Source organism: Heterodontus francisci, chromosome 1 (genome assembly GCF_036365525.1).
Source record: "Heterodontus francisci isolate sHetFra1 chromosome 1, sHetFra1.hap1, whole genome shotgun sequence".
Taxonomy (NCBI): domain Eukaryota; kingdom Metazoa; phylum Chordata; class Chondrichthyes; order Heterodontiformes; family Heterodontidae; genus Heterodontus; species Heterodontus francisci.
Genome location: NC_090371.1, coordinates 195,911,448 through 195,935,253, shown reverse-complemented (window position 1 = coordinate 195,935,253; position 23,806 = coordinate 195,911,448). Strand labels below are relative to the sequence as shown.

The 23,806-nt window shown below is 44.7% G+C and overlaps 1 protein-coding gene across 1 annotated transcript in view; it reads left to right on the top strand.

The window, feature by feature from the left end:
• The window catches only part of LOC137374178 (serine-rich adhesin for platelets-like), a 53,009-nt gene extending 29,203 nt beyond the window's left edge, over nt 1–23,806 (top strand). The window contains exons 8-11 of the mRNA XM_068039966.1: nt 5,953–8,995; nt 14,352–14,507; nt 15,054–15,121; nt 17,911–23,806. Coding sequence (XP_067896067.1) covers nt 5,953–8,995; nt 14,352–14,507; nt 15,054–15,112 — 3,258 coding nt within the window. The 3' untranslated portion in view covers nt 15,113–15,121; nt 17,911–23,806. The remainder of the gene's footprint in view (nt 1–5,952; nt 8,996–14,351; nt 14,508–15,053; nt 15,122–17,910) is intronic.

Genomic DNA, 23,806 nt, shown 5'->3' with positions numbered 1-23,806 from the left:
TATGTAGATTAAGGTCACCCATGATTACCGTTGTACCCTTATTGCACGCGTCTCTAATATCCTGTTTAATGCCATCCCTGATATCTCCGCTACTGTTTGGGGCCTAAAGGCAACCCCCACCAACATTTTCTGCCCCGTGGTGTTTCTTAGCTCCACCCATACAGATTCCACATCATGATTTTCCTCACTGTCCTACCTCACGTCTCCCGTTTCTCCTCCCCCCCCGTTTCTCCTCCCCCCCCGTTTCTCCTCCCCCCCCCGTTTCTCCTCCCCCCCCGTTTCTCCTCCCCCCCCGTTTCTCCTCCCCCCCCGTTTCTCCTCCCCCCCCGTTTCTCCTCCCCCCCCGTTTCTCCTCCCCCCCCGTTTCTCCTCCCCCCCCGTTTCTCCTCCCCCCCCGTTTCTCCTCCCCCCCCGTTTCTCCTCCCCCCCCCGTTTCTCCTCCCCCCCCGTTTCTCCTCCCCCCCCGTTTCTCCTCCCCCCCGTTTCTCCTCCCCCCCGTTTCTCCTCCCCCCCGTTTCTCCTCCCCCCCGTTTCTCCTCCCCCCGTTTCTCCTCCCCCCGTTTCTCCTCCCCCCCGTTTCTCCTCCCCCCCGTTTCTCCTCCCCCCCGTTTCTCCTCCCCCCCGTTTCTCCTCCCCCCCGTTTCTCCTCCCCCCCGTTTCTCCTCCCCCCCGTTTCTCCTCCCCCCCGTTTCTCCTCCCCCCCGTTTCTCCTCCCCCCCGTTTCTCCTCCCCCCCGTTTCTCCTCCCCCCCGTTTCTCCTCCCCCCCGTTTCTCCTCCCCCCGTTTCTCCTCCCCCCCGTTTCTCCTCCCCCCCCGTTTCTCCTCCCCCCCCGTTTCTCCTCCCCCCCCGTTTCTCCTCCCCCCCCGTTTCTCCTCCCCCCCCGTTTCTCCTCCCCCCCCGTTTCTCCTCCCCCCCCGTTTCTCCTCCCCCCCGTTTCTCCTCCCCCCCCGTTTCTCTCCCCCTCCCTCTTGCTCAGTTTTCCCCCCCCTCCCCCCGCCCATTTCTCCCCCCTCTCTCTCGCTCCGTTCCCCCCCTCTCTCTCGCTCCGTTCCCCCCCCTCTCTCGCGCCGCCTCCCCCCCTCTCTCGCGCCGCCTCCCCCCCCTCTCTCGCGCCGCCTCCCCCCCCTCTCTCGCGCCGCCTCCCCCCCCTCTCTCGCGCCGCCTCCCCCCCTCTCTCGCGCCGCCTCCCCCCCTCTCTCGCGCCGCCTCCCCCCCTCTCTCGCGCCGCCTCCCCCCCCTCTCTCGCGCCGCCTCCCCCCCCTCTCTCGCGCCGCCTCCCCCCCCTCTCTCGCGCCGCCTCCCCCCCCTCTCTCGCGCCGCCTCCCCCCCCTCTCTCGCGCCGCCTCCCCCCCCTCTCTCGCGCCGCCTCCCCCCCCTCTCTCGCGCCGCCTCCCCCCCCTCTCTCGCGCCGCCTCCCCCCCCTCTCTCGCGCCGCCTCCCCCCCCCTCTCGCGCCGCCTCCCCCCCCTCTCTCGCGCCGCCTCCCCCCCCTCTCTCGCGCCGCCTCCCCCCCCTCTCTCGCGCCGCCTCCCCCCCCTCTCTCGCGCCGCCTCCCCCCCCCCCTCGCTCCCACTCTCTCAGTTGCAGAGAGCAGGAGCGCTCTGCACAACTGCTTTGTGGCAGGTTCTGACATCAGGAACAGTAGTTTCCCAACTTCGGATAGATTTGGGGTTTCCGGTGGGCTTTTAAAAAATAGTCGGAAACCTACTGGAATACCCCAAATCTGTCCAAGTTGAGAAGTTTTGTTCCCAATAAAGAACAAAGAACAGTACAGCACAGGAACAGGCCATTCGGCCCTCCAAGCCTGCGCCGATCTTGATGCCTGCCTAAACTAAAACCTTCTGCACTTCCGGGGACCGTATCCCTCTATTCCCATCCTATTCATATATTTGTCAAGATGCCCCTTAAACGTCATTATCGTACCTGCTTCCACCACCTCCCCCGGCAGCAAGTTCCAGGCACTCGCCACCCTCTGTGTAAAGAACTTGCCTCGCACATCCCCTCTAAACTTTGCCCCTCTCACCTTAAACCTATGTCCCCTAGTAACTGACTCTTCCACCCTGGGAAAAAGCTTCTGACTATCCACTCTGTCCATGCCGCTCATAACTTTGTAAATCTCTATCATGTCACCCCTCCACCTCCGTCGTTCCAGTCAAAACAATCCGAGTTTATCCAACCTCTCCTCATAGCTAATGCCCTCCAGACCAGGCAACATCCTGGTAAACCTCCTCTGTACCCTCTCCAAAGCCTCCACGTCCTTCTGGTAGTGTGGCGACCAGAATTGCACGCAATATTCTAAGTGTGGCCTAACTAAAGTTCTGTACAGCTGGAGCATGACTTGCCAATTTTTATACTCTATACCCCGACCGATGAAGGCAAGCAATGTCAGCACCTGTCAGCTGTGAACCTGACATCCAACTTTTTTAAAAAGCCGATCTGATAAAAGACGACATTGGGAAATTTCTCATCTCTGAAATACATCCGTGGGCCGGATGGAAACCTTTGGCGGGCCATTTCCTGGCCGAGTGGCAGTATTTCTTTTACTCATTCATGGAATGTTTGCGTCGCTGGCTAGACCAGTATTTATTGCCCATCTCTAATTGCTCTTGAGAAGGTGGTGGTGAGCTTCAACTGCTATAGTCCTTGGGGTGTAAGTACACCCACAGTGCTATTAGGAAGGGAGTACCAGGATTTTGACCTAGTGACAGTGAAGGAACAGCCATATAGTTCCAAGTCAGGATGGTGTGTGGCTTGGAAGGGAGCTTGCAGGTGGTGGTGTTCCCATGCATCTGCTGCCCTTTTCCTTCTAGGTGGTAGAGGTCGCAGGTTTTGAAGGTGCTGTCGAAGGAGTCTTGGTAAGTTACTGCACTGCATCTTGTAGATGGTACACCCTGCTGCCACTGTGTGTCGATGGTGAAGGGAGTGAATGTTGAAGGTTGTGGATGGGGTGCCAATCCAGCAGGCTGCTTTGTCCTGGATGGTGTCAAGCTTCTTGAGTGTTGTTGGAACTGCAGCCATCCAGGCAAGTGGAGAGTATTCCATCACACACCTGACTTGTGCCTTGTAGATGGTGGACAGGGTTTGGGGAGTCAGGAGGTGAGTTACTCGCCACAGAATTCCCAGCCTCTGACCTGCTGTTGTAGGCACAGTATTTATGTGGCTGGTCCAGTTCAGTTTCTGGTCAATGGTGACCCCCAGGATGTTAATAGTGGGGGATTCAGTGATGGTCATGCTATTGAACATCAAGGGGAGATGGTCAGATTCTCTCTTGTTTGAGATGTTAATTACCTGACACTTAGGTGGCGCGAATGTTACTTGCCACTTAACAGCCCAAGCCTGGATGTTGTCCAGGTCTTGCTCTATCTGGACACGGGTTGCTTCATTATCTGAGGAGTCGCAAATGATGCTGAACGTTGTGCAATCATCAGCGAACATCCCCACTTCTGACCTTACGATAGAGGGAAGGTCATTGATGAAGCAGCTGAAGATGGTTGGACCTCGGACACCACCCTGAGGAACTTGTGCAGTGATGTCCTGGTACTGGGATGATTGACCTGCAATGACCACGACCATCTTCCTTTGTCTTAGGTATGACTCTAACCAGCAGAGAGTTTTCCCCCTGATTCCCATTGACTCCAGTTTTGCTCGGGCTCCTTGATGCCATACTAAGTCAAATGTTGCCTTGATGTCAAGGGCAGTCATGCTCACCTCACCTCTGGAGTTCAGCTATTTTGTTCATGTTTGTACCAAGGCTGTAATGAGGTCAGGAGTTGAGTGGTTCTGGCAGAACCCAAACTGAATGTCAGCGAACAGGTTATTGCCGCCACCTCTGCTAAGTCTGTCCTGCTGGTGGGACAGGACATACCCAGGGATGGTGATGGTGGTGTCAGGGTCATTGTGTTTTTAAGGTATGATTCCATGAGTATGACTATGTTAAGCTATTGCTTAACTAGTCTGTGGGACAGCTCTCCCATTTTTGGCACAAGCATCCAGATGTTAGTAAGGAGGACTTTGCAGGGTCAACAGGGCTGGGTTAGCCGTTGTCATATCCAGTGACTAGGTCTATGCAAGTAGTCCGGTTTCATTCCTTTTCGTACACTTGTCGTGGTTTAATACAACTGAGTGGCTTGCTCGGCCATTTCAAAGGGCATTTAAGAGTCAGCCACATTGCTGTGGGTCTGGAGTCACATATAGGCCAGACCAGGTAAGGATGGCAGATTTCCTTCCCTAGGGGACGTTGGTGAACCAGATGGGTTTTTGCAACAATCGACAGTGGTTTCATGGTCACCATTAGACTAACTTTTTAATTCCAAATTTATTAATTGAATTTAAATTTCACCATCCGCTGTTGTGGGATTCAAACCCATGTCACAGATCATTAACCAAGGTATCTGGATTACTATTCCAGTGACATTATCACTACGCCACCAAAAACCCTGGTATAACATTTGCAATTCTCCAGTCTTCTAGCACCATGCCTGTAACTCAGGAGGATTGGAAGGTTATGGCCAGTGCCTCTGCACTTTCCAGCCTTACTTCCCTTTGTATCCTTGGATGTATCTGATCCGGTCCTGGTGACTTATCAACTTTAAGTATAGCCAACCTTTCTAATACCTCTTCTTTAGCAATTTTTAGCCCATCCAGTGCCTCAGCTACCTCCACTTTCACTGTGACTTTGGCCACATCTTCTTTGAGATAGACAGATGCAAAGTATTTAATACCTCAGCCATGCCCTCTGCTTCTATGTGTAATTCCCTGTTTTGGTCCCTAATCAGCCCCACTCCTTCTTTTACCATCCTTTTACTATTTATATGCCTAAAGAAAGCTTTGGATTCCCTTTTATGTGTGCTGCCACTCTTCTCATATGCTCTCTTTGCCTCTCTGATTTTCTTTTTCACTTCCCCTCTGAACTTTCTGTATTCAGCCTGGTTCTTGCTTGAATTATCAACTTGACATCGGTCATGTGCGCCCTTTTTCTGCTTCATCTTACTCTCTATTTCTTTCATCATCCAGGGAGCTTTGGCTTTTTTTGTCCTACCTTTCTCCTCTGTAGGAATGTGCCTCAACTGTACCCCAGCTTTCTCCTCTTTAAAGGAAGCCCATTATTCCATTATTATTTTGCCTGCCAGGCTTTTATTCAAATTTACTTGTGCCAGATCTGGTCTCACCCCATTGAAATTGGCCTTCCCCAATTAATCATTTTTACTCTAGATTGCTGCTTGTTCTTTTCCCGAGCTAACCTAATCCTTATGTTAGAATGATCACTGTCACCTAAATGTTCCGCTACTAACACTTAATTCACTTGACTCACTTCATTCCTCCAAAACTAGATCCAGCAATACCTCTTTTCTTGTTTGGCTGGAAACATACTGATCAAGAAAATTCTCCTGAACGCACTTTAGAAACTCTTCCCCTCTCAGCAAAGCAATTAAGAATGCTAACAAAGCACTGGGATTTATTTCTAGTGGTATAGAATTCCAAAGTAGTGAAATTATTTTAAACCTTTTTCAGAACCTCATCAGACAGTATTATGCACAGTTCTGGTCTCGATACCTTAAAAAGGCCACAGAAGCACGAGAGAAAGTGCAACAAAGCTTTACAAACATGATACCAGATCAAAAAGATTGCAGCTATCGAGAAAGATTGAACAGGTTGGGGCTTTTTTCTTTAGAAAAGAGAACACTTAGAGGTGACCTAATAGAGATCCTTAAAACTATGAATGAGTTGGACAGGGTAGATGTGGAGAAATTGTTTCCAGTTGTGGGAGAATCCAAAACTCGGGCCCTTAAATACAAGATAATTACTAATAATTCAATAAAAAAGGAGAAATTTCTTTAGTCTCACAGTGGTTAGAATGTGGAACTAGCTACCACAAGAATTGGTTGAGGAAAGTAGAATTCTTTCAAAGGGAAAATGACACATTTCAACATTTGTTTTCTGATGTTGTCATAGGAACTGCGCTACAAACACTATCAGTCCTATAGAAAAGACTGGAATTGCTTTGTGACTGAAGAATATTCTGATAATGAAAATGGTGTGGACCCCTCAGTATCTTCTGGTATTTCTACAGAGCTGCTCAAAACACCTGATGGAGTACAACAGCCTCACGTTAAACTGTTCAGTTTTGGTCAATCCAGTAAAAATGTAAAAAAGAAATTTTGTGGCAACAGTTCAAGCAATTTAGAGTTGTCCTTGCCTCTTGATTCAGGATCCACTACCAGTATTTCATCAGTTTCAAACTCTGAGATGTTGTTATCCAATAGTTTTAAAAAGTTGCTTAACGTAGGAGATAAAAAGCAAAAACATGATCCTGTTTCTTCATCATCTGTTCAATCTAAAACCATCTCGAGCATCACGAGCGTTGTTAGAAGCCTGGGGACAACAACTGCCACAGTATCTCTTCCAGTTACTCTGAACTTGTGCACAACAATGACGGGCTTTGACAAAACAGGCGAACATCAGCAAAAACTATTTTACTCCACTGCTGGTGGTGTCACGGTATATAAGTGCTCTGGCTCACCACTCACCCAAAAAAATTCCAGCAATTCAAATTTTGTTATAGTTAACCCCACAATCACTTCTGGAGTTTCACTGTCATCTGTGTCATCCAGTGTCTTTACATTTGGAAATACTTCAGCCTCCAAAACAGGAAATCAGCAACCACTGCCAGCATCAGCAAGTTTCATGTTTGAGAAGCTTAATTCGTGTTCTGCTGCAAGTAATTCAACTAGTGGTTTGACTTCTGTGTTTCACAATAAAACTTTATGTGATTCACCTGGTAAAGATGTAAATCCTCAAAATAGGCAAGCAACCTGTATGACATCAGCCACTTACAACAGCAAAGTGCTTTCGGACTCAATTGGAACAGCACTCAAATTTTCCTTTGGAAATGTGACAGAACAAAGTTCACAAGAAGGCTCACCAAAAACTTTTAAGTTTGGTACTTCAGGACCATTGTGTGGTCAAGCCAAGACAGCACCATTATTTTCTGTTTTCAATCCTGGAACTGAAAAATTTTCATTGAACCTTATCCCCAACACAAAAGCAGCAACCAGGTCAAGTGAATCTTTAAGAAACCAGGAAAGTTTAACATCTATCACAGGTTCAGTTGTTGCAAGAGCTGTATCTGACCTCTTTACATTTGCCCAAGTACCCAGGAATGATGTTCCAAATTTGAATGAAAAACAATATTTATCAACTATCAGTAGATCAACTACAGCAAGCTCTGAATTTAAATTAGAAGATCCAAGTATTGTCACATCTGCTTCATCTTTGTTTGCTTCACCGTCATCAGTTTCCTCCTCCTCAAACTCAACACCATTTGCACAAAGCTTTCTTACAACTCAAAGCAGCATAAAGTCTTTGAATTTTTTTACTCGTGCTGCTGAAACGTCCCCTGTTTTCTCTAGGACAAATTCAACTGGCTCCAGTTCTGTGGTTTTTACAGCCGGCTTCAGTCAGGACCACCCCTTAACAGTCAGTCAGCAGCAGAGCACTGTTACACCAGTCGACGTTAACAAAGTGAAGAAATCCTCAACCTCAGAGCTGCTGATAACTGCTGAGCCATATAAACATAACAGGGCACATTCATCTAGCTTGAATCATGAGGATTTGTCACCAGCAGTAATTCAGCAGCAGAGTACTGATAAAACAACAACTAATATTGGTGTTGAAACCTGCAAGCTAAAAGAAACGTCACTAATAGAAATATTAACTTCTGAACCAGCAGTATTTCATAGCACAGAATCAGCTAGCTCTGATTGTGAGGATTTTGCAGCAGGTTTCAGCAAGGATCTCTCTTCAGTCAGTCAACAACAAACTCATGTTGCACCCATTGATGCTGTCGCTACCTGCAAAACAAAGGAAGCTTCAGCGTTTGAAGTGCCCATAAGTACGCAGCCATCTGTAATTGAGAGAGAATCAGTTCCACTTTTACAACCTAGTAATGTAACACCTGCACTTGAAAATCCTTTGGAGAGATTTGATAATATAAATAAAGAAGGCAAAAAAACTCTTATTTTCAATGATCAAAGCAGTGATGTGCAAGAATTACATTTTTCTGAAAAGCTAGGCCATTCTAAAGTTCACCAGAGTTCTGCCGCCACCAGTGACCGATGCCATGTGGAACAGGAAGATAGCACAAGTGATAAAGAGGATCCTTCTCTTAGCACAAAGAGATGGCTGAATATAGAAGCACTAAATTTGTCGTTACCTGGAGGAGATTCTGCATCTAATGTTCCATCTAATAGCAGTAGTTTTGCAGAAGCTAATAATGGTATCACAAAAGAAGATATCCAGAGAACAGCAACAGATCACTCACTTTTCACTGCACTTTCTACTGTTTTTTGCCCAGTTTTTACATTTGGTGCAGGTAGTGATTTCCAGTTTAAACTGGGTGCAAGTGACCTAGCAAATGCCGCAGGGCAAAAGGGGAACAATAGGGGAGATTGTAAACCTGTACACGAACCAATGTTCCCATTCCCTCCACCAGTTAATTATCCACCTGCAGCGCTAGATGGCGAAAATGTTCTCTTCTCTAACAGAGCAAAGCTATACTGCTTTGAAAGGACATCCTTGCAGTGGAAGGAGCGAGCATTTGGAGAAATTAGAGTCTTAGAACACAAAATAACAAAACTACCACGACTAGTGATGTGGAATGCTGCAAATAAATGCTGTGCCAATCACTGGATCACAAGAGACCTGGAGCTGAAGCATGCAAAAGCCAGTTATCGGATCTGGACTTGGCGTGCACTGGATTATTCTGAGAATAAGCAGGCTTTTTTAGAGTTTGCCGTACACTTTAAGCTAAAAGAAATGGCTCAGGTGTTCAAGCAAATCATTGAGAGAGTGCAGAACACAACTGACATGTCTGGATTAGCAGAAAAAGGGTCGTGCTGTTCGACAGAAAATGAAAAGAATGATCAAAATGGAAATGACAATCCTACTTTACTTGTTGGGGCATCTGATTTGGAGCAGGAAGTAAAGTCTCAGCGAGGTAAAGTCCACAGAATGGTTTTTCAATCAGCATCTTGCAATATAGCATAATATTTCTCTGATGTGTGGAGTTCAGATATGTTTAATTAGAAGAGTTAGTAGAATGTTTATCTGCATTTTTAATAGCCACATACACTATTTGTTTTTATTTAAGCAACTGTATAAATCACATTTATTTCGAAAATATTGTTGATTGCAAACTATATGAAATGCATAACAGAACAGTCTAGTTGATTGGCATTCTGACAATTCTTGGGAGCAAACAAAAACCTTTTTTTGTGACTTTCTTTTCTCTCTAATTTTCTCGTCGTACCCCACTGCACTCCAGAACTGACTCCTTGCTGGGGAACAGTTCCACAAGTTTTGGTCACCTTATGGTACCTTATTCAAATAACCATTATTCATCTGTAGGCCTCAACAGAATGCGTCACCAGGCTATTTGATCGTCAAGTACTGATTCAAATCTCTCCAATTTTTTTTTTCTCACTGTGTTGCTCTCTCTTACCTCACCCAGTCACTCAGGTGCTCGATAGTCATCAGGAGTGGAAATAGTGTCCCTTTTCTGTCTTTTTTGTTGCCTGGAGCATTGAACTTATTTGTAGTGATTGCTGTAGCCCATCTGAGACTAGTTAATTTAGCAAAGGTGGGGATCGAACCTGGGACCTTGCTGGTGTCATGGGCTCAGCTACTCACTGGATACACTTCTTGTGCTATTGGGTGAACTGCACAAAGATTTACATTCTTTGTTACTGGGGAGGAAGAGTTATGTCTTATTTTCAATTTTATTGCAGCCACTTATATTTTGTTTGGATCGAGTAATTATCATTATTTGGAAACAAAACGTCCATTCTCACATCCAGTTTAATCTGCATTTAAAAAAAAAACCTAGCTATGGTTTATTGAAAATGTCAGACCGCTGTTGCTGTCATCCTCTATCTGGATAAGAATGAGCTAAAGTTAGATTTTTGTGACAAATGCAAAATTCTGCAGATGCTGAAAATCTGAAACAAAAACAGAAAATGCCAAATATTAGGGTTTTTTTTAAACTAGGGTCGGGAAACAATAAAGTCTTGTATTAAATTTATAGCTTATCCAGTTAATCTAATTAATAAAATTTCAATTGGGGTAAGTAGGGGAATTAGTATCAAAAATATGAGCACAGAGGAGGTCTAGAGGTATTAATTAAAACTAATAGTTTATACAGGTATTAACTAGATTCTAAAGGAGGGAACAGATTTTCTTCTTAGATCATGGATGGGAGCTGAGACCTGTTGCTTGCAATTCCTGCGACATGTGGGAACTTCAGGACACTTCATGTGTCTTGGGGAACCATGTGTGTAGGAAGTGGCTCCAGCTGCTTCAGCTCGAACTCAGCCTAGGAAACTTCTGGGAGTGACGACACCTTGAAGGAATGCAGTCCGGATCATGGCATTAATGGGCAAGGGACTGCACAGAAGGGAACAGCAAAGAGTAGCGATGCAGTCATTTTCAGAGATTCCGTAGTCAGGAGAACAGACAGACATTTCTGTAACTGTCATCGTGAGTCCCATATGGTGTGTTGCCACCCTGGTGCCAGGGTAAAGGACATCATGGAGAGGGTGCAGAATATTCCGCAGGGGGAAGGAAGTGAGTTAGACGCCGTGGTGCACATCAGTACCAATGGCACAGAGAACACCTATTGAGGTCCTATGGTCATATTTCCAGGAGCTAAGGAGGAAGTTAAAAAGTAGAACATAGAAGATAGTCATCTCTGGATTACTCCCAGTGCCACGTACTAGCGAGAGCAGAAATAGTTAAATGGGGAAGATCAGTGTGTGGCTTGAGGCATGGTGCAGGAAGGAGGGCTTCAGATCCTTGGGATGTTGGGACCAGTTCTAGGACATGTGGCACCTATTCAAAAGGAATTGTTGCACCTTAACATGACTGGAACCAATGTCCTCTAGGGCAGGGTCACTAGTGAGGTTAGGGAGGGTTTAATCTAAATTGGCAGGGGGATGGGCACCAGCATACAGAAGTATAGAAAGTATAATAAAGAGGAATAAGGTGCTAAATGCTTAGAGGTGCAGGGCAAGGCTAGAATACTTGATGAGTACATTGTATCACTAGGAAAGAGGTTGCTGACAATATCAGTAGAAGCAGAGTTGGTAGATATAATGTATGGGGTGAAAATTGATGGGAAGGATATACTGAAAAGGCTATCTATGCTTAGAGTGGATAAGTCGCCTGGTCCAGGTGGCTTGCATCCCAGGTTGCTAAAGGAAATGGGAGTGGAGATAGCAGAAGGGCTGGCCATAATCTTCAAGTCTTTCCTACATACGGAAGAGTTGCCAAAGAATTGGAGAGTACCAAATGTGACACCTTTTTTCAAGGGTGTAAGGACATTCCTAATAACTACTGGCCAATTAGTTTAACTTCAGTGGGTGGGTAAGGTTTTAGAAACAATAATCAGGGGGAAAAAATCAACGGGCACTTAGAAACATAGGAGCAGGAGTAGGCCATTCAGCCCTTCGAGCCTGCACCACCATTCAATACGATCATAGCTGATCATCCAAACTCAGTACACTGTTCCCGCTTTCACCCCGTATCCCTTGATCCCTTTACCCTAAGAACTATATCTAACTCTTTCTTGAATATATTTCATGATTTGGCCTCAACTGCTTTCTGTGGTAGGGAATTCCACAGGTTCACCACTCTCTGAAGAATTCCCTCCTCATCTCAGTCCTAGTTGGCTTACCCCTTATCCTTAGACTGTGATCCCTGGTCCTGGACTCCCCTGCCATCGGGAACATCCTTCCTGCATCTAGTCTGTCCAGTCCTATTAAAATTTTGTAGGTTTCTATGAGATCCCCTCTCATTCTTCTAAACTGTAGCAAATACAAACCTAATCGACCCAATCTCTCTTCAAACGTCAGTCCTGCCATCCCAGGAATCAGTCTGGTGAACCTTCGCTGCACTTCCTCCATAGCAAGAACATCCTTCCTCAGATAAGGAGAACAAAACTGCACACAATACTCCAGATGTGGTCTCACCAAGGCCTTGTATAATTGCAGCAAGACATCCTTGCTCCTGTACTCTAATCCTCTCGCCATGAAGGCTAACATACCATTTGCCCTTTTTAACTGCCTGCTGCACCTGCATGCTTACTTTAAGCAACTGGTGCACAAGGACACCAGGTCTCACTGCACCTTCACCTTTCCCAATCTCTCACCGTACAGATAATCTGCCTTTCTGTTTTTGCCACCAAAGTGGATAACCTCACATATATCTACATTATACTGCATCTGCCATGTATTTGCCCACTCACTCCACCTGTCCAAATCACACTGGAGCTTCTCTGCATCCTCCTCACAGCTCACACTTCCACCTAGCTTTGTGTCATCTGCAAACTCGGATATATTACATTTAATTCCCTCATCTATATCATTAATATATATTGTGAATAGCTGGGGTCCTAGCACTAATCCCTGTGGTACCCCACTAGTCACTCAGAAAAAGACCCGTTTATTCCTACTCTTTGTTTCCTTTCTGCCAACCAGTTCTCCTTATCCCCCAGTCCCAATTGCCTTAATTTTGCATGCTAATCTCTTATTTGGGAGCTTATCAAAAGCCTTCTGAAAGTCCAAATACACCACATCCACTGTTTCTCTCTTATCTATTCTACTAGTTACATCCTCAAAAAATTCCTGTAGACTTGTCAAGTATGATTTCCCTTTCATAAATCCATGTTGACTTTGTCTGATCCTGTCATTGTTTTCCAAGTGCTCTGCTATTACATCTTTTATAATAGACTCTAGCATTTTCCCCACTACTGATGTCAGGCTAACCGGTCTATAATTCCCTGTTTTCTCTCTATCTCCTTTTTTAAATAGTGGGGTTACATTAGTTACCCTCCAATCCATTGGAACTGTTCCAGAGTCTATAGAATTTTGAAAAATGACCAGCAATGCATCTACTATTTCGAGGGCCACTTCCTTAAGTACTCTGGGATGCAGATTATCGGGTCCTGGGGATTTATCAGCCTTCAATCCCGTCAATTATCCGAACACCATTTCCCTACTAATACTGATTTCATACAGTTCCTCCTCTCACTAGACCCTATGTTCCCCAACATTTCTGGGAGGTAATTTGTGTCCTCCTTTGTGAAGACAGAACCGAAGTATGTATTTAATTGGTCTGCCATTTCTTTGTTCCCCATTATAAATTCCCCCATTTCTGACTGTAAGGGACCCACTTGGAGAGGTTTGAGTTAATTGAGGAGACCAGCACAGATTTGTAAAAGACAGATTGTGCTTGACTAATTTATTTTTTTGATTAAGTAACAGCGAAGATTGATGAAGAGAAAGCAATGGATGTTGTCTGTATGGATTTTATGAAAGCATCTGACAAAGTGTCACATAAAAGGCTGGTAAACAAAATTGAGGCTCATGGAACAGAAGGGTCAGTGTCAGCTTGGATTAAAAATTGGTTTAAGGACAGAAAACAGTGAGTCATGGTAAATGGTTGTTTTTCAGACTGGAGGATGGTAGACAGTGGTGTTCCCTGAGGGTCAATGCTAGGACCAGAGCTTTTTTGATGTATGTAAATGACTTGGATATTGATATACAGAGTAAAATTTCAAAATTTGCTAATGATACCAAACTTGGAGGTGTGGCAGACAGTGAGGATGATACAAATCAACTGCAACATGACATAGATAGGCTAGCAGAATGTGCAGACACGCAGCAGATGGAGTTTAATACATAGAAGTGTGAGGTGATGCATTTTGGCAGAACTGATGGGGAGAGGCAATATAGGTTAAATGGCACAGTTCTAAAGACTGTACAGGGACAGAGGGACCTGGGGTTCATGTGCATAGATCTTTGAAGGTGGCAGGACATACTGAGAGAATAGTTAGCAAAGCATATCGGATCTTGGGCTTCATTAAGAGAGGTATTGAGTACAAAAGCAGGGAAGTTATGCTGAACCTTTATAAAGCTTTGTTTAAGCCACAACTAGAGAATTGCGTCCAGTTCTGATCACCACACTTAAGGAGGAATGTGAGGGTCCTTGAGAGGGTGCAGAGGAGATTTACCAGAATGGTTCCAGGGATGAGGGATTTTAGCTATAATGGTGAGTTGGAGAAGGTGGGGTTGTTTTCTTTTTGAAGCAAATGTGTTTGACGGGAGATTTGATAAAAGGTGTACATGATTATGACCGGTTTAGTTAAAGTAAACAAAGAAATGCTATTCCCATTAACTGATGGTACAAGAATTAGGGGACATAGAATTTAGGTGTTGAGCAAGAGATGCGGGGGGGATGTGAGGAAGAACTTTTTTACGCAGTGAATGGTAATGACTTGCTTTTCATTTCCTATATAGGAATGGAAGAACAGGAGGAGGGAGATGAAGATGTGGTGATGCTGAGTGAAATTACACCAACTCCAGAGCAGAGGGCTCTTGCCTTAAACTTGCTTCTTCCACCAACGTTCTTCTGTTACAAGAACAAGCCAGGTTACCATAGCAGTGATGATGAAGGTATGCTTTTAAGTAAAATTGGAATTGTGTCATGTAGTATTATTGATAAATTTAGAATAAAATAAATTGCTTATGGCATTATTCCCATTTAATAATGTAACATATTTCTTCCCCCTGCCTCCCACTCAAAAATATGAGGGAAATTTCACCTAATGGCAAAAAAAAGTCCTCTACTCCCTGGAGATCCACATTTTGGATCTCAAAACAGGAAAAGAGAATCGTGTCTGAATGCATTTATGAAGATTGACATTTTGTTGATCCCAGAGATCCACATAATGAATTACCTAGTGCTACTGAACTTTTTACTTTACTAACAGTTGTTGTATTTCCTCTTTTCTTGAAAATGAAGAGGAGAATACATATTGAGACTCTGGATTTGAGTCACAATATTGCGTATATTGTTTATTGTAAAATTCAAGTATCAGGGACAAAAACGAGCCCAATATAATTGCTATATCTCTTCGCCACAGCAAATAAATGCACAGAAGCATAACTTGACAATTTCAGCATTTGCAACATTTTCTTCCTTATATTTTTCTTAACCAGAGGAGAATTTTGAGACTGCTGTAAAGAAGCTTTACCCTGGCTACAATAAAAATGTTTAATGCCTTCTGGTAAGTCTAAGCTGCTTTTTACCTAAAATTCAGTTTTTTGTAATGATGGTAACTTCTAGTCTTGTCTTCTGACTGCATTATTTATCTTCTCATTGCTCAACCTGTACTTTTTCTTCACCCTCCACAATGAGGCAGAGATGAGTGATACTCCCCCAAAGAGTCAATTATAGTAATATTGAAGCAATTGTAGTTTTATACTTAACTCTGTGGGTTAATGGAGTGCATACTCTCTCCCCTTAGGGATACAGCCTACTTAAAACTAATCCAGAGAATATAATTTTAGGAACACCCAGGTGTGCTGAAGTTTACCCAGACTAAACCACACAGTTTAACAGCAGTGAATAAGGTTCCTACTGCTTGTCCAGTCAGGTCACTGTGCCATTTGAGTACTGATCTATGAACCTATGAAAAGAAGGGACCATGAAGCCTATTAATGCTTACCCTCAAATACTACCCTCCCAATCACTAGTAATAATCCCTACCGGAGGTGAGAAAAGGGATGAAACCCTGTGTCAAATTAAGGAAAAGCTATGGAAAAATGCTCTTTTGACCTCTGAAGGTCATAAAGCAAGCTCCAGGCGACTAAAGCTACCCATGAGCCATTATTAGACAAGCTCCTTTAATATACCCTGATGCTCCTAGGACAGGAAATGACCATTTTTATTCGTCTAGAAGTCTGAGTTCCTACCTCTCTTCAATAAACATGTCCATTAAATAGTATATGTCACTCCCTTCAAATATGTAACATGCCATGCTTGCATTGCCTCTTTGACTAGTCCTTCCACATATTTACCACCCTTTACACGAATATGTTATTTATTAGCTGTATATTCATCTTTACCGCTGTATTTCTGTTTCTTTGTCCTGGAGCTTTTGTTAATATGGAGCATTACTGTGGGCCCCGATTTTAATTCCAGGCAGGTTCAGGGTGGGTAGGTGGCAAACTGGTTTGGAAATTCATCCACTGCTGCAGAAATCAGGCCATGGCTATCTTAACTCCCGGGCCTCATTAACATGCAGAAACATGTGGGAAGCAGCAGAAGTTGCCCACTGACACAAGGTAAGTGGAGGGATTGGATTCTAGGGACATTTTGCAGGATCTCCCGTTTGGATGGGGTGTCCATGGCAACAGAGGCCTAAGTTTTCCTTGTGGGTCTCTGAGGAGCACTCTGCTGTTCTTGCTCCCACAAAGGAAAGGAAAATATTCACTTATGTTGGCCTCATGTCCTGGGTTGCCCGGCAAGAATGCCTCAGTGGATTCCCTGTTCAGACCCGAGTTAAAATTTCATGATGTCGTCGGGACCCAATGTGCATATGCCGAGATGGACTCCGGCAAATTTGAGCAGGGTGTCCTTGTTTCCTGTGGATAGTAGGATCCTGGCAGTTTCAGGGCAGGCAATTAATGTAGAGCGTTTTAACTGTGTGGGTAGGATTAAAATCAAAACTCGAGATTCAGTTTATCTTTTTGGAACTTTAAGTACCTCAACAATATTTCTTCTAAGCCCTTTCTTACCAATTTTATTTATCCATTTATTTACCCCTTCTTCATGCACCTCCAAGACCAAGATGTTCCCCCTGTATTAAAAGTACCCAGAACTGCACAATACCCACGTTCAATCAAACCAATATTTTGTGCAAGCTAATTATCCTTTCCTAGATTAAAACACACACAATGCTGGAAATACTCAGTAGGTCTGGCAGCATCTGTGAGAGGGAAACCAAGTTAACATTTTATGGAATTTAAATTCAATTCATTAATAAAACTCAATTACTTAATAAATATCTGGAATTGAAAGCTAGTCTCAGTAACAGTTTCATGGCACTATAATCGATTGTTGTAAAAACCCACCTGGTTCACTAATGCCTTCTAGAAAAGGAAATCTGCCCTCTTTACCTGGTCTGGCTTACATGTGACTCTAGACCCACAGCAATGTGGTTGTCTCTTAACTGCCCTCTGAAATGGCCTAGCAAGCCACTCAGTATCTCGAGGGTAATTAAGGATGGACAACAAATGCTGGCCTTGCCAGCAATGCCCACATCCCATGAAAGAATAAAAAAAGTGTTTCTCTCTCCACAATGCTGCCAGACCTGCTGAGTATTTCCTACACTTTCTGTTTTTATTCCCAATTTCCAGCAAGTTGTATCATTTCCTAGAACTTGTACCTTATTCCTTGAGTTGTACATCTTAAGATCCTGTTTACCTTTTTTCACCACCTCTGACATAAGGTAGGTATTTTCCTCCCCCCTCAAAACCTGAAGATTCCTCTTCTGTATCACTTTGTCCAAACTATTCTTATTTATTTTGTACTCCAGCTTTTTGCTTCTCTTCCTTAGTTTCATGGCTTTGCATTCCATCACCCAATGTGGCTAGAACACATCAAATTCATACTCCTCTGCCAAAACAGGCTTATCCTAGAGAGCAGAGATAACCCTTAGCTTCTTTTTACCACTACCAACTATCTCCTTAAATCCTTCTTCCATGTCCCCAATACTCTCACCTCCAACAAGAAGTGCAAGGAACTCATGGACTTTTTAGTCACGAAGATTGAGGCCATTCATTCAGTTGTCTTTGGTGCTTTGCCCCACCCTCGCTCTGAACCTGGGTCTCTCTAGCTTTTCTCCCATTTTGTCCCATGCCCTGTCCAAGCTAAGCGACCCATAAAAAGTTGACTGACGATCACTTTTTTAAAAATTCTATTTCATTTATTGCTGTTGTTGATGAATATGCAGTAAAGAGCTATAGGAACCTAATGTGCATTTGTGTAATTATTTATGTCTTTTTCATTCAGTGCCTTGAAAAGAATCTGAACAGTGCCAAGGATACTTCAAGTACTGAGTGGATCAGAATCATGTTTACTTTGCTATCCATTAATTAAAGTGTTTCTTGTTTATCTGTATAGGCAGTAAATTATTTTGCAGTTTTTTGCTGTATATACTGATGTGATAGGATGTTAATATTCTGCAATTAGATTCCTTCACACTCATGCAGTGGCACCATGCACCAACTTTAATTTTTAAAACCTTCTGAACTGAGTGAGTTTCATATTTTTACATAAAGGAGCACAGGTCCAGCAAGCACTTCTAAAGCGGTTTCAGACAGGAGTCAGATATCATGAGCCTGGACAATAAGTGTTGGTAGGCTATTAGACTTTGGAGTGAACCATAGTGTACTTTTCAGTATGAGTCGCTGAGTACCAATCAGCAGCAAAAACCCAGAAATCACCCGAGGTCAATTGTGGAACCCCATTGCTGCCCACGTTAAGACCAACCTGGTACGTATGGCTCAGCATCACACTGGCTAGTGCATTTATCTGCTGAGCTTTGGGGACTTACTAACTCTACTTGCACTGGTTTTAAATTTTTGTAGAATAAAATGTTTACACCTTGAAGACTGAAGTAACTCAAACTAAATAGAGGGCCTGGCAAAATTCAATGATAGCCTAATCATCATAACTTTTGTACTGCACACAGAGTTTCTTTATAATCATGATTAAGAACAGAAAGGAATGATCCCAAGTGAATTTTAGCAGTCTGGGTGTGCACAAGTCTTTTGTGCAAAAGCCTTCCTTGATTTGGTACCAAATAGAAGCACAGTCTTATGCAATGAACCATTATGAAGATAATATAGGAAGTAGAAGTTGACTGAAGATTTTTCAGACTGAAATATTTATCAGAGGCTAAGGTTAAAGCAAGAAGAGGGGAGCCCACATCACATGGGGCCAAGGTGTGCTTCATTGCTAATTCTGAAAGCATAAGGGCAAAATAAGATTCCATTGTTCAACAGTGTCATTATTCAACTTGGGAGCATGAGCAAAACCACATACAGTTTTGTCAAGTAGTGATGAAAATATCAGTGCACTTCTGGGTCTGATCAGGATCTAGAAGAATATTCATTGTTTCTACAGCAATTTTGTATATAAACCTGTTTCAATGGTATGTTTAAAAAAATTTTGGAACAAATTTGATCAAATAATGGGTTAATATGGATGAATTTGAAAAGTTGCTGTGTTGCACAGTGGTGGTTTGCAAGATTGTGGGCTGGATTTTTAAAAGGGTCGGGTCGGGGTCCGGATCAGGGGCGGGAGGGCATGCAATTTGGTGCCTCCGGCCTCTGTGCCAGTTTGCCGCCACAATCCTGACCCCAAGCCATTTTGAATGAGGGCAGCTTGGGGATGGATTGGCCACCCTACTTGAGGCCAGTTATTGTTAATTAAGGGGCCTGTTGAGATCCGTTCCTACTGACTGGGATTTCCATTCAGCAATGCGGACATCCCAAGTTGGCCTGGACTCCGTCCAAGCTCACATGGTGGGCTCAGTGCGGGAGGGTGCGGAGTGGCTGATGGATCATGCTGCGGCTGCTGGCTGTCCCCTGGGAGGGCTTGTCCCTCCAGGATCATGGCCAGGTAGCTGTGGCTTTTTAAATAATAAAATTAACTTACCTCCACTTGTCTGTCGCTGTCTCCATGTTCAGATTGGCAGCTGCCACCTCAGCCGGTGGGGCTGCCGATCACTGAGTGCTGGAGGATCTCTCGTTGGCCCTCCAGCTTCAGGAGCCTGCCCGCTGTCCTTGATTGGATGACGAGCCCGCTCCCTGACCTTTAATTGGCTGGAACATTGAAGATTGCAGTAAGCATGCTGTGCGGGTTTGGGACGTGGAACTAGCCCCCATTTCCGGTCCCCGACCCCTGATTAAAAATTCAGTCCTACATTTCAGTTCTTGCCTATCAGTATTTTATGTGGCAAATCAATGCTGGATTAATATTCACAATATTTCTACCTTAAATGTTACTATTTGTTAGAAATGGTTTTGAATACTCTGGTCTGCCCTTTCTGACAATTATAGTATTTCTTAAAATAAGGGTTCAAATGGAGGTCCCAACCCTGCAATATATGGGGAACAGTCACCCGGCAATGATTTTCCCTGAATTTGCCAATTAGTGGCCAGAGGGCATGCTCGCCATCCAATTAAGGAAAGTGGAAGGCTTTCGAAGCTGGAGGGCCAATAGAAGGTCCTCCAGCTCAGAGGAAGCTGCAGCCTGCCATTTCAGGTAGGAGAGAGAGAGAAAGAGAGCGCACCTCCGTCTTGAGATGCCCTCTCGGCTACTTTTAAAACTTCTAAATTAAGAAATGGGAAATGGTCACAGCTGCTGGTCTACCATCATGGAGGGAGATCTCGACAGGGCGGCCTGTTGCCTGCAGCAGTGGCCAGGTAGGCAGAGAGGGCCTCAAAGCCTGTCTGGAGCACTGGCCCCAAAGTCTGCCTCCGGGAGGTAAAGGTCTGCTACCCGACCCGAACCCAACAGGACCCAATGACGTGTCGGGTTCGGGTCGGCCCCCTCTTCTGGGTCCGGCTTTCGGGCTCGGGTCGGGTCAGGCTGGGTCCAGGTCCTGCCAGACACACACGGTAAGTGCTCTGCTCGTTGAGTATTAAAATTAAAAAAACTTACCTGAGCTGGGAGTCTGGGACATCAAGCAGAGAAACTGAGTCTGTGCAGTGAGTGAGTGAGGTCTCTATGATATCATCATGCACACGCTGCAGCTTCCTGGAGGTTCTGAATTGGAAGGTAAGTAAAGGGATGGTCAGGCTCAGGGCAAAATTGGAGGGTCTCGGGCCGGTTCGGGCTAGGGTCTGCTGTGGTTCGGTCGGGTTCGGGTCAGGTTCTTTTTCCCCGACCTCAGCAGGCCTTTACTGGGAGGCCACCTCCAGCCAGCTGGTCCTGTTCCCGACACCATGAGTGGCCCACAGGCGGACTGGAAAATTCTAGTCGACTTCTGTTAATTGGCCATAAATGGTCTGGGAGCGTGATGGTGTCAGTAAACTGGCATGCCAGCCGGGCATGAATTTTCCTGCCCGCCCACCTCTGTTTCTGCTCCCCCTGTCTCTGTACATTGTCTGTCTGAGACAAGCTGCTAGGAGATTTGCAACAAGCAGCCAGCCTTTTTCCCTCAATTTCTCTTTCCTCCCTTAAGCCAGAAGCTGGGTTTCCACAGTGGTACAGTTGAAATCAATAACTTAGCATATGGGGGTTTGTAGGTATAAACGAATGGCCCACCACTTGGTTATGCAGCATGGCAGCACAATGTCATGTTTTCATTATGATGCCTAATAGCTGCTTTTGGGGGTTTTTAAAGTTTTAAAATGTATTTTATTTGGTCTGCACCCCTTTAATAATTTCTGATTTGTTCTGTGGTTACCAGCAATCCTCTATTACCTCAACAAAATCTCCATTCATTTCTTACCATGTGGGCAAAATATTACCCATTGCTATTTGTCCCAAGAAGGTAATGGTGGTCCTTATTCTATCAATTGTAGAAATGAGTGGTGCTTTGGAGGACTATAAGAATCAGTCACATAATGTGGACTAGAGTTAGATCTAGGGCGATTCCCTTCCCTGAAGGACATGTGTGAACCAGAGCTGAGTTTTTTCAGTGTTCAGTTTGCAGTCATGGTACCCTATAAATTGCTGAATGTTACTGAATTTCACAGCTTGCCACAGTGGGATTTGAATTGAGCCTCTGGGTTGTTAGTTTAGTACCATACCAGAACCAGTACACTAAGATTCGTTTCCTCAAAATAAGTACAGCACACTGAGTGTCGATGGGCGTTTTGACCGAGGAGGGATGTGGAGTCAGATCCAAATTCAATGTTGACTTCATCCAATTTCCAGATATGCAGGTGTTTTCTCGGAGGGATCTCAATACTCGGAGCTGAATCTTGTGGTCCCACCACAGGGAGCGACAGCAGGCATAAAAATGATGGCTGGCACACATGGGCTGTGTGCCACCACCCCACTGCAATCTTGAACCTGGCGGCTCACTATCCGATGCAGGCCGGCTACCCCTCCACCCTTGCCCCCCAATCACATGGTGGGGTCGGCCTCAGCGACGCCGTAAATGGTGTCAACTGTTTCTGCGCAGGCGTGGCGTCATTTTTAAAGGGCTGCCAGCCCTGCAAAGAAACTGCAGTGTTGCTGTCCCCAACTACACCAAAAATGCATATTTGCCCTGTTTCTCTCTTTCCCCCCCCCAACCCACCCCCCCCCCCAGCTACACTACCAATGGAGGGTTCACCCCTTCCCCCACCTCCACAACTGCACTAAGTGCAGAGTTCACCCCTTCACTCCCCCCTCCCCCCACTACACAACAAATGTCGAGTTCACCCCGTTCCCCCCCCCGGATGGGAAAGTGAAGGCGCATGAGTGCCACACGTCGCGCTGATGATCCGGAACTGCAGGTAAGATTGCTCTGGATTAGATTTTAATTCATGCAAACAGGTAATTTAAATAAGTAAAGTCAGGTCCTGTTGCAGTGCGGCGGAGGGCCCACCATGGAGCTTCCCCGCCACCGGGAAGATTGGGCCCAGCAATCCCGGTGTCGGGTTCCATGGCGGGCCGCTGCCACTGTGATCTTCTGCGCCGCCGCCACGGAGCCCGACATTGGGAGGAGAACAAAATCCAGCCCTAGGTGTGGGAACATGGTTCTCACCTCTACCAGCCTCACTGAGATCACACCACATTTACCATAGAATCTCAAAGTAGCTGAAATGTCAGTTTTAAGAGATCTATCCGGAATAAGCATGACCTAAATTTGAGGAATAATTTTTTTGCAAAGTACCATGGTGAGCACAGCAACTTTTAACTTTATAAGGCAAACTTTATATAACAAGTTGAGTTTACAGAGCACCTTTTCCAAGAGCGTAATCAAACAAATTGACATCAAGCCAAAGAAGGAAACATTAGGACAGATGAGCAAATGCATGGTCAGAGAGAGGTTTTAAGGAAAGTCAAAGGAGGCGAGAAGTTCAGGGAGGAATTTCCAGGGCTTGAGGCCTAGATAGCTGAAGGCACAGCCAGCAATGGTGTGGCAAAGGAAGTCGGGGATGCACAAGAGGTTAGAATTGGAGAAAGAGAATTCCTGTAGGGTCTATAGAAGGTATTCAACAGTTATGTAAGTGTGTAAAGCTTGTTATTAATTTGAGAACACATTCCAACAGTGACCGTACTTTCAGAAAGTATTCTCATGAAAGTTTGACACTTTTACCAGCATTGTGCAATTGACAAGTTCAGTCATGAGCCAAGAGAGTGATCTCAGATCATCATAAAAACAATGGACTATGTATTGAGGGGCCAGTTTGACACATCAGGCTGGACCTTCCTCCACTGTCCAGCCCAGATCTGGCAAGATGGTGTAAATAGCAGTTACACATGATGTCGGTGGCACCACAGCCTGGCCTGGTCTGGGACATCCTGGGGATGTGATAGAGTTATATAAATGAACATACCTTTCCTCTTTACTGTTTATTATTAGTACTTAACAGGTTAGAATGTTCTTGTATCTCAGGGATCATTAAGTTAGGGGAAAATACTTTATGAAATTGTTTCATCCTTATATATTTAGGCATTAAATATTAAGTCTACTTTGGCTGAACTTTAATTACTGTGCTGACTACAGCAATGTGTAACAAGATTACAAGGATAGTTCATGACACTTGCTTTTAGAATGAAGAACATTTTTAGATTTCAAGGCAGAATTTTATTTCATACCATTGTTGAGTGGCATGAAGGTTGGTGCACACTCTGACTGTATGATTATCTGGACATGCAATTTCTTTGCAGTTTCCTGTCTTTTATGTTACCATTTGAATTTGAGCAATAGTTTGCTTTAATAAAGGAATTTTAAAAAGAA